The 21,727-nt window shown below is 37.1% G+C and overlaps 1 protein-coding gene across 1 annotated transcript in view; it reads left to right on the top strand.

The window, feature by feature from the left end:
* Positions 1-21,727, top strand: part of LOC150106224 (protocadherin-like wing polarity protein stan) — a 96,258-nt gene that overhangs the window by 58,043 nt on the left and 16,488 nt on the right. The window contains exon 4 of the mRNA XM_090392960.1: positions 3,400-3,574. Coding sequence (XP_090249086.1) covers positions 3,400-3,574 — 175 coding nt within the window. The remainder of the gene's footprint in view (positions 1-3,399; positions 3,575-21,727) is intronic.

Raw genomic sequence — 21,727 nt, 5'->3', positions numbered from 1 at the left:
GTTTGAACTCTTTCAGACTGACTTCGGAGATGTTTACACTTAGAGCCTGCAAGCCTTTCTCATACATACAAGTTTCAATAACAATCTTTCTAATGCCGCCATGTACAGCTTCGGCGACAAAAACATTGCCTTTGTTTTTAACACTCTAACATTATTATTATTATTATTAAAGCGGTATATACAGTTAGCTTCAAAAGTGTTATTTACAAAAACATCTAATACAAACTATACCGAGACAAACAAAGTTTATTTTTTTACAATATTCACATGGAACTTAACCTAAGTAAAAAAGCGGTGTAATGTGCTTTGGAATATTTAAGCTACAATCGAGTTTTTACACTTTGCTTATAATCGTATTCACTCGACTCGCAGTTTGACTTCCACTGATCTAAATTAATTCATTAACTCGGACTTATAAGAAAATTACTGATTTGACAATTTTAACGAAAAATAAACAATAGCAACACACTTAAAGCGAATTAAAAATAATACAAAATAATGATAAATAAAATATGTTTTCAGTTTTAATTAAATTTGTAAGTAAGGAGGAATATACAAGAGATCGACCAAAATCGATTGACGGGTTAAACACCCCTGCCCTATAGCATCGTCAGCCTCATCACCTCTTTCTTAAGCTAACTTCAAACTGAGTATGGAATTGAAATACGATTCTTGTTTCTTCTACTTGGGAGATATATTTTTTTTCCAAGAACAATGTTAATCGATTTCTTATTTATGTTTAACCACAGCATTTATGCTCAACCACAGCATTTATGGTTGAGCATAAATTAAGAATAACCTGTCATGCACGGGATTATCATTTTAAAAAGGTGGATCATATCCAAAAAACGTTCTAAGCGCCTATATTACATTTAATACAGTAGACTAAAGATTAGATAAGCAAATTTCCTTGCTATGGACACCAAACATAGCCAATAAGCACTTATGGCCAGCCAGATTAGTTCAAAATATGACAAATTGCTGCTATCTCGTGTTCCTAATTCATAATACTCTTATGTGTTGTACGATTTTATTTTTCTTGGTTGCCGGTTACTCTTTTGGTGTGCAAGAACTGGGTTCAAATTCCACTTGTCTCTAGAGCCCTTCTTTAGTGTGTTTTAAATTTAAGATGCGCAAATGGAATCTTCTTTTTCCGGCTCGGCTTTTCTAACCATAATCTAAACTAGCAGAGAACTCGCTGGTGAAGATAAGATCATGTGATTAATATTAAAATAGACCTATCCTGTTGTTAACCTTCCATGAAGCCTACAAGTAGCCTTGTGACAACGTTCCTAGTTCCATAATGCGAGACTGTCAGAAGAGATAGAGGTTGTTTTCAATTATAAGCAATTAAGGCAGTGAGGTCAATATAGTAACTTCATGTGTTCTTCGTATTAACTATAATAATAATAAATATTATTGCCTCTTCTGGACCGTTGCATGCAGAAGAGGTGTGGAGATACGTTGGTGAGGGTGCAAAGGAGTGTTCCAGATAAGGACTAAACGGCCTTGCCTATTCCCTTTGAGGAATAAAAGACGTAAGTGGATAATATTTTTGTTATTATTATTATTATTATTACATCAAACCTCCAGGGAGTCCAAAGACTCATCGAGGGAGGGCATCTATTCTACAACTCTTTATCTCACTACTCCACCAACCTCATCATCTAACACCAACTACCACCACTAGTACTTTCACAGACGATTGCAAACATCCATGCCCAGGGCGGGATTCGATCCCGCAGTCTTTTGACTAGAGAGTGGATATGCTAACCACTCGGCCAACCAGGCCGGCATATTGTTAATTAATTATTTACTTTAATTTTTGACATCGGTATTTTTCTGTATAGTTTGCTATACGTATGAGTTCCTGCCATTATTCTTTACCAACAGAATAAATACCATTTATTGATTTTTATCATACAAGGGTGGTCTGAAGAGTTCTCGACCATAGATGGCAACACTATCGGCAATATATATTTTTTTCCAAGTTCATACATCTGTCATAAGCATTCCTGTGAAATTGCAAGACGTTGCATCAAGTAGTTTGTTTTATACAGCTGTTTGAAGCAGAAGTGTTGTCTGAAATGGATAAAATTTGAGTATAGTGTGGTTAAAAAATTCTTTGTAAAAGAAGATTTAACGCCGAAAGAAATTCATTCGAAGCTCATTAAAGTTGATGGGCACTCTTCTCCTTCGTTTTTCGACAATTAAGAAATGGGCTGCCTTGTTTAAACGTGGCCGTACCAGCCTTGAAGATAATCCACGTGAAGGACGTCCAGAAATCATTGATCAAGGGCACGACATATCGTGCACTTGATCAATGAATTGGATGACCGGCAAGTCAAAGTGAGTGAAATTGCTGAGACTATCGGCATTTCAATAGAACGTGTAGGATATATTTTGCATGAAGAATTGCAAATGAAAAAGCTTTGCGCAAGATGGGTGCCGCGCTTGCTCACAGCAGATCAAAAACGTACTCGCATGAAAATCTCTGAATAGTGCTTGGAGCGTTTTAACAAGAATAAAACTGATTTCGTGCGTCGATTTATTATGTATGAGACTTGGTTTCACCATTACACACCAGAATCCAAACAGCAGTCAAAACAGTGTACAGAAGCCGGTTGTTCAGCGCCAAAGAAGACAAGGTCATGGCATCGGTGTTTTGGGTATGCTAAAGACATTTTGTTTATTAATTATCTTGAAAAGGGTAAAACAATAACCGAGGAATATTATTCCGATCTTTTAATCAGACTAGACAAAAAAAAAAAATGCGTGAGAAAAAACCCGGTTTGCAGAAGAAAAAAAAATCATCTTTCATCAGGACAGTGCACCTGCTCCCAAAGGTGTTTTGGCAATGAGAAAATTAAGGGATCTGTGCTAGGTGATTGTAGCTGTAGAGGGGTATTTTGCAGATCTTGTTGAAAAACACTACGTTAATGGCGCTGGAGCATTGCTGGAATAAATGTGTTATTTTTCAACATAATCTCCCTTAAGACTAAAAATAATTTTGAAATTATAAATTCGTTTTTTCATTGTTAGACCGAGAACTTTTCAGACCACCTTCGTAGATGTTTTCTTGTCACATGTATTTATTCATTGTCGTTATGTTAATGTAATAGTCGAATAATCATTTGAAATAGCAGGTAATTAAAACTGTAGATGCTTGCTCTAGTTTCAAATTATCCTTTCCCGGAGTCATCAAAAAATGCACCTAAAACTTTAAGAGTACTGACGATTTGTTTGCTGGGCTCTATCTTTATTACCAGTATTGTTTTTAAATAGGAATCATTTGAATACAAATGGTCGTTAATTTTATTTTCATTTCTCAGTATTGGTTTACATCTTATATGTAGAATAAGTGTAGAGATTCTTAAAGATACTTCTCTAATTTCCCAGGTTTTGCCATTTGAAGACAATATTTGTGTCCACGAACCCTGTGTGAATTTTGAACAATGTGTCTCAGTTCTAAAATTTGCCAAAGCTAGAGAATTTATATCATCTAACAACTTGCTTTTCCGTCCTATTGTACCATTCAACACATTCGCTTGTCGGTGCCCTGTTGGATTTACAGGTGAGTCACGTTTTGTATATTTTGTATTTGTTGCTGCCAAGAAATGGCCTAAGTATGTATACGAGTTGCACGTACCATGCCGAAGTCTATACTAGTTAAATATACATGTACTTATTCAAGATACATTCTGATAACCTTTATTTTCCTATTCTGTTGAAGTAACCATACCACGTGAGATTAAAAACTCGCATTGCTGATTGCTAATAATGTTTTTATATTCGTTCCTAATCTCTTTTTTAATGATTCTGTGTTTGTTCATTTCATAATTTCTTTCAAAACTCATACGAGGGGCTGCTGGAAAGTTCTGATCAACACCTAGAATAAAAATGATATTAAAGCAACTGATATAACAACATGAAAGATCATATTAGTAGCAGAGTTATGAAGGTAACTTATGATCTTATATCCCTGTGCCTTCTTTCTTGTGGTTATATCAGTTGCTTTAATATAATTTCTGTTCTAGGTGTTTATCAGAACTTTCCAGCCCTTCCCTCTCATATATCTGGTTTCTAGTCTTTTTTTTTTTTTTACCTGTTTTTTTTTTTCTTTTTCTGACTCTACTCTCAAATCCAAAAGTTAAAATAGGTTTAAATTCTTATATGCCAATTTAGTGTTTTAGACTAAGAGGAATCTTATTCATATAAATTTATTTAGTTTGACTTCCTTACATACCAGCTTTAGTAGTATGGGTCCCACTAGTGACCAGATCAAGATAAGATAAGGAATCGTGACGTGATTGGTTGTTCATTTGATGACGTCATTGTGGGCGTGATGTCACGAGATTGGAATGTCAGGAATTTCCCTGTGGGCATATGTGTCAGTGAGGCGAGTTCTTGTGTTTTCTTTCGCGTATGGAATTATGGGTGATGGAAGAGAAGGATTCGTGTCGTGATTGGTGGGACACTTCTGACCTAGATCAAGATAAGATATCATGTCGTGGGTGTGTGTTGTTTTCAGATGTAGATAAGTGACGTCACTTATTAGTTGTAAATAAGTGACGTTGTTGTTTTGAATGGAAAGGGAGATATATTAGTGTATAAGGAATCGTGTCGTGATTGGTGGGACACTTATGACCAGTTCAAGATAAGATAAGGAATTGTGACATGAATGTTTGTTGTTATAGAGTTTGGAATTTCGCTGGGGCCTTTGTCTGTCAGGGACATCACGTGGTGTGTTTGGTGATATTTAGAGATAAGAATCGTGTTCAAGATATCTTGGAATTTTCCCAGGGTGACACACATCCATCATTGTCATCATGTTTTGTGTTTGGTTGTCTATAGATGGCTGTACTAATTTTCCAATACATTTTGGGGTATTTCTTTCCTGTTTAAACGGTGGGAATTCTTAGAGTAGAGTCGTGATGATGACTGTGATTAGGTTTTTCTGAATAATTTAATTATATACTGGTGTCCCTCAAACACAAATTTTTTTTCCATAGCTCATCCGTATTTTCTTCTATATTCATATTCAAATACATATTTTATTCATAATTCATCCGAATATTTTGATTTGTCTAAAATTAAGTTCTTAAATTTCAATAAATAAACAAATTGTGTGTGAATTCACGGCGATTTCGAAAGTGATCTTACTTAAACATACATAACACATCAACGACACTTTGTTCTTTTAAGTTTACACATTTTATTGCACAGATATTATTTACAATATAATATGCAAAAATAAGGTAGTTTCTGACCTCTGGAATGTCGAGTATGAGGAAAGATTGAAAAGATGTAATTTGCAGAGACTAGTGGAGAGAAGGAAGAGGGGAGATATGATAGAGACCTACAAGTTGGTAAGGGGTTGCTATAGGATCAATGGTGGAGAAGTTCTACAGCGAATAGTGGGAGATCAGGGGAGAACCAGAGGTCATCCCTGGAAACTGTATAAAGAGGGTGTGAGTAGGGGAGTGAGAGGCAGGTTTTTTTCGTGCAGAGTTGTGAATGATTGGAATGCCTTGCCTGAGAGTGTGGTGTCTGCAGGGAGTTTGAATGTGTTTAAGACCCGGTATGATGAGATGTGTGTGAGATAAAAGGACCTCCTAGATGAGTCTTTGACTCCATGAGGTCTTGTTTAATAATAATAATAATAATAATAATAAGACTTTACAGACATCACCACTGTCTGTGAATGGAATTCTGGGCGATGTTTTTGAGATAAGATATCTTGGAATTTTCCAGGGTGACACACATCTGTCATGTTTTGTGTTTGATTATCCATAGATGGGTGTACTAATTTTCCAATACATTTTGGGGTATTTCTTTCCTGTTAAAGGGTGGGAATTAGTAGAGTCTAGTGGCAGCTGTTTCGAGATTTTCTGAATAATTTAATTATATGCTGGTGTCTCTACGGCATTTAAAAATAAATTAAAATAAACAGACAGTTAAATGGATTACAAAACCTTTTGTATATATTCTAGAAATTCTAATGATAATTTAAATTACTATCTTTCCAGAATGACTCTTCTAAATGCGAATATTCCAAAATAGTTGAATTTTATATCCACAACACAAACACAAAAACCAGAAAGAATGAAATTTCTGTAAACTGAAATAGTTGAGTATTTCTTCCTTTAGATTTCAGTCCATATGATCATGCTATGTTATCGTCATGAGTAATATCCCCCAGCTAGCGGTTACTTCAAATCGCGGTTTTCTTCAAAGGGGTATTTTCATGAAGATGACATGAGTCATATCCGTAAATTGCAGTATTGTTCAAAAGGTATCATTTTCCCAAGTTTGGATGTTTCTCAAATACTTACATATGACTAAGTGATTAGCATTCACATGATTGTGATGCCGCAGATCCTAAAATTATTCATAACTAATTAGGGATTTTATATAATATTGTTTTCAAGTAGATGGCTTGTTTGTTTACATTTTGTGTAGTTAGGAAACTGGAATTTATTTCAAACGAATGTTAGCTCTGTAATCTCTTATCCAGTTGCCAATTTTGTTGTACGTAGGTGAGAAATCGTGTTTTTAGGTTGGAACTCTTCGTTCAAATGGGAAATTATTGCTGTACTAAATTCATGCTTGCATTTATTATTTTTTTAAAACCAATATTAACTATTAATTTTACCTGCGATTCCTTGTGCTCTTAACCTATTTCTGTAACTGAAATTTATTATTTTTTTTCTTTAGCATTAGTAATTTTAAGTAACGGATATGCGATAAACAAGGTTTTGAACTTGCCTTAGCGTTTTCTTTTAGAAATTTCTTTTGCCAGCACAATAAATAAATAGTTATTCCTTATTATTTCAAATGAATATTAGCTCTGTAATATATACTCTGTTAATTTCTATGTTACCTTTTATTTGATTGTAATATTATTAACAAATTGTATTTACTAAATCTAATGAACAGAAATTAAATAAAGTGAAAGACAGGTATCTACATATATAATAAATTGTCTACTTACATAATAAATAAATTAAGTGGAGAATATTTCACTTTTCAGGTGAAATATTCTCCACTAAAATTCTGCCTATTAATTTAATACCCATTTCCTTTTGCTTCCAAGAGTTGACAGTTTCATTGAGTGAATTTAAAAAAAAAAAGTCTCCGGTTAGTTTGTGGCATGAAATTTTAGAAGGAGAAAAAAAATGTTATGGTCTTACTTAAATTTGTATAACACATCAACGACACCCAAATTTACACATTTTATTTGAATGAAATATTATTTACAAAATGTATTTACTGAATCTAACATACAGAAAATAAAGTGAAAAATACAAGGTTCTTCCCGTGCTTGTGGAATTGCCATCATGTGGTTTTTGACAATGTGATTCTCATCTGTTGATCATTGGGAAGTTATTGCTGTAGTAAAATTAAGGGTTGCATGTTTATTTTTTTAAGCCAATACTTCTGAGAATTATTAAAAGCATAGAATCTTTTGTTATGTTTCCAAAAGCATTTAAAAGTACACGTTATGTTTTCACGTTTTGGGCATCCAATTTCATTTAAATCAAGAACAGGCCTCCCTATTAACCTCGTTAATGTTTTTGATTTTTCTCTTCCTTTGGTGAGTAATATTTGATATTTGCATGTTAATTCTATCATCCAATTTCTTAGTTTGTCGAGAGATAGCGAACCAATTTCGCATTAAACTAATGGTTATTTTATTAACCAAGAATTCTGTTTAACTCTTTCAGGTAATGCTTTCCAACTACAAGGTGATTTTGTCAATGCATATCTTACAATAATTCCATCAGAAATACAAATTTCTTTAGAAAATAAATTCGAATTCTTATTGAAAAGAAATTGGCAATCAATCATCCCAATGACAACTGAAAATTCGTATTTTTCACCCACTGTCGATTTTTCATAATCATTTTCCTTCATTCTTCTTCTTCTTAGATTACTTCATATGGCACAACAAGTAAATAGTTATTAGTTATTTCGCTGATTATTAGTTCTGATGGTATATTTTATGTTAACTTTCTGTTACAAAAATCTAAACAATTAGAACTTTTCACAAAGAAACTTTCAAAGAATTTTGTGGCTCACCAATTATTTTTACATTACCAAACACAAAACAGCAGCTGCAGTGGATGAACGAATACCTAAGTCCAAAGTCACTCGACTCTATGGTATTTTCTTATAGTACTGTTTACACTTGCTATGCCCTACCCTGACCGTTCCTTCAAAAATGAACCTTTTGCACAGATGACTCAACGACATGTTTTCACATGCTGTTGTTGTGTTTTTTATCTTACTTTGTGTGGGGAAAGGTAAAATTTATATATGTGTTATCTGGAGAGTACAAACATTTTTTTTCTATACCAAACTTTAAGAATTTAAGTCACGTTTTTGGGTTAATTATCTGCTATATCTCTGTAAAACAACCAAATTCTAAAAGTACGGATTTTCGATTATGTGAAAGAATTGTTTTCAGATAACTCAAACAATGTCAATAGGTAGCATTAGACAATTTCTAAAATAATCAATACATGGATATGAGTTTTCAACACTTTTTCCCTGTTCCTGGCATTAATTTCACAGTAATTTTTTTAAAAAAATAATTAAACGGAATTGCATTAAGGTATAAAGTTGTGGATTTGAATATTGAGTTCTAATCAGAATAACTGAGTAAAAAATTCACTGTAGAAAAACACAACAAAAGCACACATCTTTGTTCATTTAAGTTTACAAATGCATATTTTATTTTGATGAATTACTATTTACAAGTATATTCACTGAGAAAAATTCGAAACGTAATTACTTACAAATATTTCACAATATTTAGATTAGACTCTTAACATTTTCGAAAGAGTTGAATAAAATTTTTGTTCCTCATTGTTTCTTGGTTACATTATGTCAAAATAGCTGGTCACGCAAAAGAGTTCTTAAATCGGATACCACGCTTCCATACATTTGCTATTGTGTCAGTCTAGAAATGATTCCATGCCTCCCTAAACATTCTCTGTATTCTTTTGTCACCAAATATACACACAGTTTTTGTAAAATGTTCATAAATGTCCCAAAATAAAGAATCTTTATTGAATTGGATAAAATCTTGAAAGTCTAATTTTACTATTGACTAATTTAAATGATTAGCATTAATTTTCCCCATAATACGAATAGCTGGTAATTCAGTTTCCAAAAATAGTAAAGGATTATTAATGCTGTACATTTTTGGTGAAAATCTCTCAGCTTCTTCACAACTAATAGAAAAAACTTTACTTCCATCAGCTCCTGTATTATCAAGTATTACTTGACCATTTTGGCATTTCGAAATATAACAATCCCCATGGTCCATTTCGTAGTCAACTCTTCTTTGCAAGTAGCCAAGGATATCGGACCACTTCCTGCATAACTTTTCCCAAGTGGTCCTGGATAAATACATCGCAATGTATGTGTCTTCTAAAATAATAATCGGTTTCCATCCTTTTAGAGCTATGTGAAGAGTTTTGTGTCATGCTATTTTTCTAAAGAAAGAAAATTTCAATGACTTCTCTGGCTCACGCATTCTTTTACTTTTCTGGATACAAAATACCACAACACAATACTATAGCTGCAGAAGATGAATGAATTGCTGTAACTGCAAACTTTCCATATAGTATTGTTTACCTGACCCTTAACCCTGACTGTTCCGTGAATCATCTGCGCGAAAATTTCATTTTCGCGCAGTGATTCACGGACATGTTTCTACATGCTATTGGATATGATGTCGATGTGGGATTATCTTACTTTGAGACATCATAGGACAAATCTTATATCTGTGGCTCGAAGGGTATTCTATATTATTTGTCCTTATTATGTTAAGTATTTTATCCTCAAAAAGTATTTTTGATGTTAGACCATGTGACATATTTCTCTCACTCATATGTCCAAAATTGTTGGAATGGGAAAATAGCATTAGATGGTGGAAGTGAAAAGGTTGTCAAGAGGGTGACAGAGGTCTTCCTTGCAATGCTCTCCCACCCCACCCCTAAACCCATCACCCCCCCCTATTCTCCACACTCTCCAGAAGATGTCTGCTCAGGCTAGTGGAAATGAGTGAGCTCATCTTTTGTGGATATCTTTTTAGTGATGTCACCTCCAGCTGATACTGATAACTTTGGAGGAAAAAAATAGCATCAGGTGGTGGAAGTGAAAGGTTAGTCAAGAGGGTGACAGGGGTCTTCCCTGCAATACTCCCCATCACCCCCTCTGTTCATCCCCTCTCCTCCAGAAGATGTCTGCTCAGGCTAGTGGAGATGGATATCTCCACTAGCCTGAGCAGATTTTGCGGATATCTTTTAGTGATGTCACCTCCAACTGATAACTTTGGAGGAAAAAAAATGCGTTTTTTATTTTTTAATAATTTATTATTATTTTTATTTTTTTATAATTCAGACAAAGGAGAATAAAAGCATCTTGCTTCACTCTTCTGGCCAATGATGTTATGTGCAGTTACAGGTTATTAATGATCTTAGCTCCGACCACACTCCAGTTCTGCTTAGCCTAGGCAGAGAAGCAGAAACCATCTCTGGACAATCCTACACACATCTCAAGAAGCTCAACTCTCTGCAACATCACAGGCCCTGTCCCAACCATCTGCTCATCCAAAGAAATAGACACAGCAATCAATAAACTAGAAAGCACAATCCAAACTGGCCTTGCAACAGTCTCCACCGTTACCGATCCAGCTCAAACTAACCTGCTCCCAAAAGAGATTCTAAAGCTTATCCACAACAAAAACATGATGAGACGTCGATACCATGCAACACTATCACCCCAGGATAAACAACAGCTTGTAACAGGGCAACAAACTTAGTCCAATATGCAATCAAAGACCATAAGAATCAACTATGCGAGAGGAAACTAAGCTCCTTAAACACTGTAGATAACTCATTATGGAAAATGACTAAAGCCCTTTGCAGCGATCACCCTAACATAGTCAATCCATGGAGAAAGCAGAAGCTTTTGCAGATACCCTGGAGCTGCAATTTCAACCAAACTACACTCGTGCAGATTTGCGCTTCATTGAAAAAATCCACAAGCAAATACGCTATGCACTTCATCATACCACCAGCCGTGACAACACAAGCTATACTACACCAAATGAAATATACCAAATCATCAAGAACCTCAAAAACAGAAAAGCACCAGGTCCTGATCAGATTTCAAACAAAATTATAAAAGCACTCCCTCACAAAACAATGCATCTAGTGGCTATCATCAATGCGATGCTAAGACTTAACTACTTCCCCACTCGCTGGAAGCAGGCAGATATAATCCTCATCCACAAACCGGGGAATAGCACCTCAGTTCCCCTAGAATTACAGGCCTATCAGCCTCTTGTCAGGCCTTGGGAAAATAGCTGAAAAAGTAATACTAAAACGCCTACGAAACGGACAATCTAGATCTAATCCCAAAAGAACAATTTGGTTTTCGAACTGGTCACTGCACACCTCAACAAATCCAGACTTATAGAATACATAACTATCCGATTTAATTGGAAACAACATACAGGTGCAATCTTCCTGGATGTGGCGAAAGCCTTCGATAAAGTGTGGCACAATGGACTCGTCCACAAACTAATAACTGCAAAATACTCGCTAAACCTCATCCAAATCATAGACTCTTACCTGAAAGACCAAAATTTCAAGTGAAACTCCGTGGGCTCAGATCCACTACAAGAAGTATCACAGCTGGTGTCCTGCAAGACTCCCTATTATCTCCGCTACTCTTAAACATTTTTATCTCAGGCGTCCCAAGCACAGCATCAACCACCATGGCTTTCTATGCAGATGATATGGCGATACTGACCAGATCGCTCAGAGCCACACAAAGACTACAAAACGCAGCAACGAATCTAGAAAAATGGTTTCCGAAATGGGAAATTGATGTCAATGCAGACAAAAGCATGGCCATACTATTCACAAGGAAGAAAGCAGACCATCATGGAGCAGTCACGATGTTCAATACTGATATCCCATGGCAAAAAGAAGTAAAATACCTGGGAATCAGATAACCATCTCAGCTTCAACTCCCACATCTCTCATACAAACAAACTCGGCAATAGCTCAATTCTACCATCTACTCAACTGTAGAAGCAAAGTAAGTCCAGAAAACAAATTAAGAATATACAAAGCAATCATCAGACCCATACTAACTTATGGTTCACCAGCGTGGAGCCACACCTCCAATAGCAACATCAAAAGATTACAAATAATCCAAACCAAATGCCTCCGAATGATTTTCGATGCCCGTGGTTAGTAAGGAACACTATCCTCCACCAAGACAGAAACCTGCCAGACATACCTACGTTTTTCCCCCGGATAACAACCAAGTACTTTGCTCAGGCATCGCTCCATCCCAACCTACTCATTCGTGAGTCATCAGATTACGATGAAAAAGACAGATGGAAACAAACGTCCAAAGACGGCCCTGATCACAGATTGAAATATTTCTACACAGCCCTAATTAGAGCGAGCCAAGTGCTCAAAACGCTCTTTCTTTAAACAATTAAAAAATACCGATTATGGGATAAAAATCCAAAGGGTTCATGTCCATCCAGCCATAGAAGTTAGAAGGCAGAGAAAAAAAAGGTGGGAGACAGAGAGTGAGAAACACAAGGTGAGAAAACAAGGAAAGAAAAGGCGGTAGGAAGTGAGGATGATCTCAGACTATAACGGGAAAGCTCGGGTCTAAGTGAAACCCGAACCGTCATGTTTCCCCTTGAAGGATCCAGAAATCCCACACAAGCACCTCAGATGTTCCCATTTTCAGTGCGCGTGAATCCATGAGATGGGAAAGAAAAGAATCTGCAGTGTGAACAAGGATCCAACCAGGATGCACACGTGACTCGCACGTGGTGATTCAGTGAACAGTCAAGAAATGGTAAGCCAATTTTGTCCTTTCTAAAGTTAAGTGAGAGCGCTGAAGGAAAACACGTTAAGCAGTGTTGCTAAAAGGAAAACTAAAACTAATTTATTTGTCAGAGTAACTTTAGGAACATTGGGCTGGTAGTCTGAAGAGCCATGACAAGTGATTCTTGCTCAATCTAGTGTGCAAAATGTTACCTTAGCTCTTTTCCCTGAGATTTTGTCTATTTGTATTAATTGCCCAAGTGCATGCCTTTCTTAGGGAATGACAAATGTGTTAATTTGTGAGATTTTCATGTGATATTGTTTGAATGTGGTTTTATCTAATTAAGATAACGAAGAATTGATTATTTCATGTTTAATGTAATTTTATTAGTGTAAAATAAAACTTTATGCTTTGTCATTTGAAATCCTGGTATTAAATTTGTGTTTGAGACCGACATTTGCCACTCGCACTACGAACCGATATTAAGGGGAAAGAAAGATATAACAAATAAAAATGAAGGGGCCACAACTGCAACAATTTTGAGAGCCCCCGAACATATCTAAGGTATAATAACTCTAACTGGCGCAGTATAAATATAAATTTGTTAGGGTTTGTTACCCAGGGAAAACCTTGCAATCCCTCACCACAAAGAAAGCAGTTATAAGACGCATTCAAAATTAAGTAATATTAACACCCCAAAGTACGATCTAACAGTAGGGTTGAATTTGTATTCAAGTAGCTAAATTGAAAAAGATAGAATATCATTTGTAAAATAAATGTTGTATTTGTATGATTAAATGTACATAAATTTCTAAATGTATAGTTTTAAATGGTCAGTAATTCATTATTCCCATAAAAGCGCCGAAATCAGTGAGAGTGAGGCATTGGACAGTGATCAGAGTTCGTTGATGACGATTGTGGATTTTCATCTCTGTAGAACGTGTTAATCAAATATGAGAAACTTTGGCTTTATAGTGTAGCAGCTAGATTAACTAGCAGAGACATGATTCAAATTATTAAATTACGGATTATACTGTATTTAAGAACAGCAGCAAGGGTAAGTGGACTATAATTGCAACGAGGACGATTCATTAGGCCTAACAGACGTTAGAATCGCCATTGTTAGCACATCTATTTCAGATCCATATATTTGCAGGAATTACTTGCGTTTATATGCAAATCGTTAATGATTGTGTTAGATTTGGACACCTTCAGATTCTCTAGATGAAGAGGAGCACTTATTGTAAATGAACTTCAAAGGAAGTTTACGCTCAAATTGCCATCAAACATGATAGATCCTGACATTATAGACTCTCTAGATAAAGGACTGGCATTCAGCTTCATAAAGAAACTCCTTAAGAAGTTCGAGCTTGAATGGCCTGGCTTCCTAAATTTTTACTCTTTACCCGAGACTGAAGATCAAAATGAAGACGCTCCTCAAATGGAGGAAAAATTAAATCTAGTAATCTCGGGCTCTACTCCTTCAGATCAAGGAGAGACGCACGCGCTCAAAAAACTCAAAACTCTCGCCTCGGAGTCAGCAAACGAAAATGGCATGGATGAAGATGCCCCCAGCACAGATTCCTCTGCCTCCACCAATGAAAAGGTGCCTCCAGTCATTCTTAGGGAAAAGCAGAGATGGCAGCCTTAAGAACCACCATGGCCAACCTGCAGATAAACTACTCCACTGCCAAGAACACAGAGGAGGGCATCAAAATTCAGCCTGCTACAGTGACTGACTATAGAAATTTAACCAAGGAGTTGGAAGTAAGAGATATCCAATACCATACCTTCACACTTACCTCGGAGAAAAATTTAAAAGTGGTACTCCGAGGAGTATCTGATGACATTGAAATAGCTGCTGACCTCAACATGCAAGATCTGCCTCCCATAAAGGTCAGCAGAATGTACAGATCAAACAAGAACCCTATACCTCTGGTATTGGTGGAAATACACTATGTATAAAATATTTATAAATTGAAGACAATCTGTGGGCTTGAGGTCTCACCGTAGACACTTAAGAAGAGAACCTCTTCTGGGCAGTGCCATAGATGCCAAAAATTTGGTCATGCCCAGAAGTTGTGCAAAGCTCAATACAGATGTTTAAAATGTGGTGACACTCACCCCACACATACCTGCTCCAAGCCAAAAACCACCCCAGCTAATTGTGGTGACCCCCACCCTACAAATTACAGAGGGTGCATTTGCCACCCAAAAAACAGGCAAACTGAGTTAATCAGTCAATCTACCTCACTATCAGAAACTTGAGCCCCAGAAGCTCAAGTTCATCAGGCTTCTATTAGTTTGAACAAGATGACAGGTGTTCACCCACTATCAACTGAGCCCCGAAGAAAATAAATCTTCAACACCAAACAAGAACATATGCTGACGTAGCCTGCCCCAAAACAGCAGTCCATGACCAGAATATGCCAAATCCACATTCAAATATAACAGCCATCATCACCTCTTCTCTTGTAAATATGTTGCAGGATTTCAGTAATGCAAATCCATCACTAAGCACTACAAAAAGTTTCTTGCAGCAAACACAGTCCATTTTATCTGCACTTTCCAATGCATAGGAAAAAATTTACCCCAGATTCTCTAATGATTATGGCATGGAATGCCAACGGCCTTAAAAATAAAACACTAGAAGTGCAGGAATTCAAAGACAGATATATTATTAATTAATGAAACTCACCTGAGACCTGTTAACAATCCTAAATTCAAAGGATATCAACTTTACAGAAATGATAGGCTGGATTACAGAGGTGGTGGTACAGCCATCCTCATCAAAAATCACATCAACCATCATGCTGTAGCCATTCCTACAACCACTAATCTCGAAGTCACGGGTATCGATGTCATCACAAACTCTGTCGGAAACATAAAAATCTATGCTGCTTATAACCCACAATCAAAAACATTGTTGACCAGAGATCTGGATGCTATCCTCGGCGTTAAACTGCCGGTTATTATTGCCAGAGATTTAAACGCATAACATCACGCCTGGAGCAGTAGATCTATAAATAGGAAGCGCCACACCCTCTTTAACTACACAAACGCAAATTGCGCAGCTGTGGCTGGCCCCTCAGTGCCAACTCACCATAGTCCCACTGGCTCATCCGACGTCTTGGATATAGCTGTCCTTCAGAATGTCAATCTGTACACCCTGGAATCATTGAATGAATTATCATAAGACTACAATCCTATTCTGCTGCAACTGGGTTATCAGAGGGACTTCCCTCTTCGCTTCACACCTTTATTCCCTGGGAAAAACCATCCAAAATGTTTTCAAACTATGTTGATCCCGTCCCTCCATATTAATTCCAAGGAAGAAATTGATTCTGCAGTCAAACTTGTTGATCAAATCAACACAGCCATAGCATCTATCACCTCAAATTCAATTGCTTTCAAGCTTAAACGACTACCAGATGGCATAATGAACTTAATCAGGGAAAAAACAAAGCAAGAAAAAGATACCAGAGCACCCCAAGACAAAAAATATCTCAACAAAATGAACAGTGCTGTGAGAAATACATTTAAAGTCCACAGAAACAAACTATGGGAAGACAAATTAGCCTCCATATCACCTGGTGATCAAACCGTTTGGAAGTTCATGAGAAACATCAAAAACAAATCTCTTCCTCCTCTCAAATCTGACTTGAACATTGTTTACACAGAAGCAGAAAAAGCCGAATCTATAGAATAAAAATTTAGGAAAACAGTGTAGCCCTTCATACAATAATCTAAATTTCAGTCATATTTACAAAGTCCACCGCCACGTCAGACACGTGTTAAAACGGCCTGATACCTGTCCCAGCCAACTCACACCTACTTTCCCAGCTCAAATTTATGATATTATAAAGAACTTAAAGAATAAAAAGTTCCAGGGCCTGACGGCATATCCAACAGTTATTAAACTGCTGCCTCGAAAGGACATCGTATATCTTACAACAATAATAAATGCTATGTTCAGGTTTAAGTACTTTCCCTCTGCATGAAAATTGACAGATGTAGTTCCTATATATATATATATATACACAAGCTTGGCAAGGATCCTCAGCAGCCTCAAAGTTATCGTCCCATAACTCTGATTTCTAATTTGGACAAAATAGCAGAAAAAGCTATCCTTTCCAGAATTCAACTTTCAGTAAAAAAAATTAAACATCCTTCAGAACAGTTTGGTTTTCGCCAGTTTCACAGTACCACCCAACAAATTCATAGACTAATCGAATTCATTACCACAAGTTACAATTGGCACCAATACACTAGAGGTTTTTCTTGACTTAGAAAAGGCGTTCGACAAATTATGGCACTTTGGACTACTATACAAGTTGATTTTAGCTGGCATTCCATTATATCTAGTCCAAATTATAGTCATTTCTTAGTCACAGACGAATGCAAGTCAAACTAAATTATATATTATCTACCCAGCGACGCATCTTGGCAGGAGTGCCTCAAGGGTCCCAACTGTCACCGATACTTTTCACGATTTACATGGCGGACATTCCGCACAATCCAATGTCATCCATCATTGCCCTATACGCAGACGACACAGCTATACTAACCAGATCTATTAAACCGCACCTTGTCACCAAGAAACTGCAAGAAAACCTGCAGAGATTAGAGCAGTGGTTCTCGGAATGGAGATTGCAAGTAAACCCTCAGAAGAGTATCGCCATGCTCTTCACTAAAAACTCAATATCTCCCAAAGATGACATCTTCCTATTTAATATCAAGATTCCCTGGAAAGCAGAAGCCAAATATCTGGGTGTACTGCTGGACAGAAAACTAACCTTCAGTCCACATATAAAAGCCTCATGTACAAAAGCATCAAGAGTCATTGCACAGCTTTACCCTCTTATCAATAGGAATAGCAAGCTGGATACCAAAATAAAACTGCTCCTTTATCAGTTGATGATTCAACCCATTATTACTTATGTGTCCCTAACCTGGAGCCACACCTCAAGTACAAATATCCTCAAACTATAGAGTGCAAAAAATGTCTCCGCATGATCGCAAACACACCATGGTATATCAGAAATGTCCAACTCCACTGGTATACAAATATCCCCTACATCTACTCTTTCCTGCAGTCTTCAGCAGTAAAGTTCTTCTCAGCATCCTCTTCACATTCAAATTAATTAGTGGAACAAACAGAAAATTATGATGAAACAGATTTCTCCAAATATAGGAGACCCAAGGTCATCCTACTTCCAAATGAAGATCTTTAAATCGCACCCACTCAGGCAGAGCACTTAGCTCATAAACTTTTCCTCACACAGCAACCTTATCAGATAGCAGGGATTATAAAAGCATGTCGCTTCACCCTTATAGTCAGGAACGTCTTGCGTAATTCATTATTCCGCTAATCAGACTTCAATCACACCTCTCACTCCCTGAATGATAATAAGACATGAATTTCAAGACCAGCATTCACCCCTGTTGTCCAGTTTAATAAATTTGAATTCTTTCTGGAGATCGTCATTAAAATGTCTCATTCGCCCCTTGACCATTGCAATGATAGACTTAAAAGTTTAAAAATAAGATCTAAAACTTAAAAAAAATGGAAATCAAACCACCAGCAATGAATAACAAGCCACCGGTTAACATACAGCCAAAACAAAAACTAACGCCTACAGCAGAACAGACGCCGTGTCTGAGACTCGCAAGTTTTTTAATTTTCTCTGAATAAATCACTGCAGATATCGATATTTAGCATCGAAAAATACGACTCCGTGGTTATACAAATTACTGATATCCATGATATTGATATACGATTATAGGTTATGAATAATAACTTACGATTGACTAGTATTAAAGTATATTTATAGTTTTTCTTAAAAACTGGACAAAATCGACATTTTTATTAAAATCATAGGACGGCAGGGGAAAAAAAAAAAAACAGTACGGTCCCGTTCCAAACGGCACATGTGGTCAGCCTAAACAAAACCCAAACCAAAAACTGGACGAAAATTTGGTTTGTTCGCTACTGTACCATTGAAATATCATGGATACGAAGTGCATGAGGAGCGGTGGTTATCTCGTAGGCATGTGTAGAAACGCTGGTTCGGATAAGTTTTTCGGCTAATTAATTGTGAATGTTTGTGTGAGTTGTTATAGAAGTGATGCGCTTGTAGTGGTTTAGGTGTTGTAGTGGTGCGCTTGTAGTTTTGGGCTTGTCTGTTTGTTTTTAAAATCTTGAAATTTAGAGCAATGTACCCTGACAGGCATTGAGAGCAAGATCGCTCCTACTTTGTCCATGCAGGAGTTATATTCGATTTTAGTAGTTTCGTGAAATGTGAATGCGCTACATGTATCCTTTGGATTACGTCGATAAGTTATGGATTTTAAGGTGCAGTGAAACAATGGGGAAGGAGGCTTGGTAGTAGTGAGTATTGGTGCATCCCAGGGAGGGGGCCCCTGGTTCCCCCAAAATAAAGGAAAAAAAGACTAGAAAAATTTCCAAAACCTGTTCCTAATTAAAACTTTATTTTATTTTATTTTTAATTATGTTGTGTCATGTCTTCTATTTCTATACTACTTTCTGTATTAGCGGTCACAAAAGGTGGGAATACCCTCTGGTTCTCGGGAATCACGGCCGTTGTGAACACAAGGTGAATGAAGTAGTGATCCGGTGATACTTTGTTTGCCCGAGCCTGGCCAGAGATCACGGGTATCATGTATTGGCGATCGCTCAGTCATAGGTCGTATGCAATGCGTTGTGTGTGTGTGTGTGTATTCTCAACTCGGTCCCCCCTCCAAGATTAAATCCTGAGTGCGCCACTGGTAGTGAGAATGTAACGAGGAGAATGAGTGCGCATCTGCTAATGAAGAGAGATACAGTGGCGCCTTTCAATGCAACGTTCGCTGGCTGGCCATGTGTTTGCATGGATTTGTGCAATGTCGTTTGTTATTTGTCATTTCTTGTTGAGCTGCGTTGGTGTTTGCTCGTGTTGTTTGTGCTAATTTTCAATTCTGCATTTTTCAGAAAGTAAACATCTTGTGCATCTGCAGTTATTTTTTTTGAGTGAAATTTAAAAATGGATCCAAAGAGAAGTGAACAGAGGAATAATTCAGGAAAGAAGTACACTTGGTTGAGCATAGAGAAGAAGAAAGAAATTGTAGATTAAGTGCAGAAAGGTAGAACAGTTACAGATGTAACTGAAGAGTGGCATTCCTAGGTCAACTGTGGCAACTTTTTGGCAACAGAGAGAGAAGATTATGGATGCTAGGGTGTCTGCTGGTGCAATGAAGATTTCTGACAACAATAGATCTTCAATCAATGAAGGGATGGAAAAGTTGCTTATCACCTGGATTAGAGAAAGACAGATGAAGGGAGATCCAGTAACTCAGGCAATGATATGTGAGAATGCTTGGTTAATTTTTGAAGAATTGCAGAAGAAAACTTCAGGATGTACCTCAGATTAAACTGAAGAATTCAAAGCAAGTCAAGGCTGGTTTCACACATTCCAAGGTAGAACAGGCATCCATAGTGTTCTCAGATGTGGGGGGGGGGACTGCTAGTGCAGATAAAGAGGCTGAAGAAAAGTTTGTGAAAAAATTTGAAGATTTAATCAGGAAGGAAGGCTACCTGCTACAGCAAATTTTTAATGAGGATGAAACTGGGTTATTTTGGAAGCGCTTGCTAAAATTGAACTTGCATCATGCGAGAAGTGAAGCTCCCAGGACATAAGCCTATGAAAGATAGGCTTACCTTGTTGTTGGCAGCAAATGCAACCGGAGACTTTAAATTAAAGCCCTTTCTGGTCTACCACCCAGAAAATCCTCGGTGCTTTGGGAAGAAAATCATTAAGTGCAAACTGCCAGTGATGTGGAAATCCAATGCAAAAGCCTGGGTAGAGCAGCAAGTTTTCAAAGATTGGATTTTTGAGGTGTTTGCCCCGACCTTGAAGTTTCTCACTGACAACAATTTGCCTTCGAAAGCACTGCTAATCCTTGACAATGCTAGTGCCCACCCTCAAGACTTAGAGGACATTCTGGAAATTGACTTTCCCTTCATCAAAGTCCAGTTCTTGCCTCCAAACATGATGTCACTGATCCAACCCATAGATCAAGAAGTGATTGCGTGTTTTAAAAAACTTTACACCATGGCTTTTCAATGTGACTTGCATCTTCTGACAAGGACTTCTGGAAGACTGAGTTTGACATTCTCCACGCTATTTCCTTTATTAAAACTGCGTGGGATGGAGTGACACAGAGAACCCTTCGTTCACTGTGGAAAAAACTCATTCCTAATTTTTTTTCTCTGGATGACAACAGTGCACACCAAGCAGCTGCAGCCATGCGAGAGATCATCATTTCGATGACGGAGAATCTCGACATAGAAGAGGTTGATGAGGCTGATGTAGAAGAGCTTGTGGAGGATCAAAAGCCTGACGAACTGACTGTGGAAGAACTCGGAGCACTCAGTGAACAGCAAATAAAGGAGAGAGAAAGAGGAATTTCACTGGAAGAAGAGGATGGCAAGGTAAGAGGGCCGATGCCAACATCTGCCATTAAAGCAGTTTTATTTCATTGGGAGAAGGTGCAGTCTGTTTGTTTGGAACCCCAACATTGCTGATGTGAGTAGAATGCAGACTTGTTCAACAACACCATCATGCATCACTTCAAAACCTTCTTGAAAAAGAGAGAGATAGTCCACCCTTAAGCAGTTCCTCATCCCTGTTCAAACCAAGAGGAGAGGAAGAGATAGAACAGGATAAAGAAGACTCCCTTCCAACATCTAAGGCTCAATAGATTGTATGTATTGTGTATACAATAGTAAAATACATAAAGTAAATAATATGGTGTATTTTTCTCGCAGTCCTCCATTAGGGGGAGTGGGATGGGG

The sequence above is a fragment of the Typopeltis vanoorti genome, chromosome 5 (genome assembly GCF_054136105.1).
Source record: "Typopeltis vanoorti isolate ZY-2024b chromosome 5, IOZ_Tvanoo_1.0, whole genome shotgun sequence".
Taxonomy (NCBI): Eukaryota; Metazoa; Arthropoda; class Arachnida; order Uropygi; family Thelyphonidae; genus Typopeltis; species Typopeltis vanoorti.
Note: the sequence above shows the minus strand (reverse complement) of the source record. Positions and strands in the feature narration are given on the sequence as shown.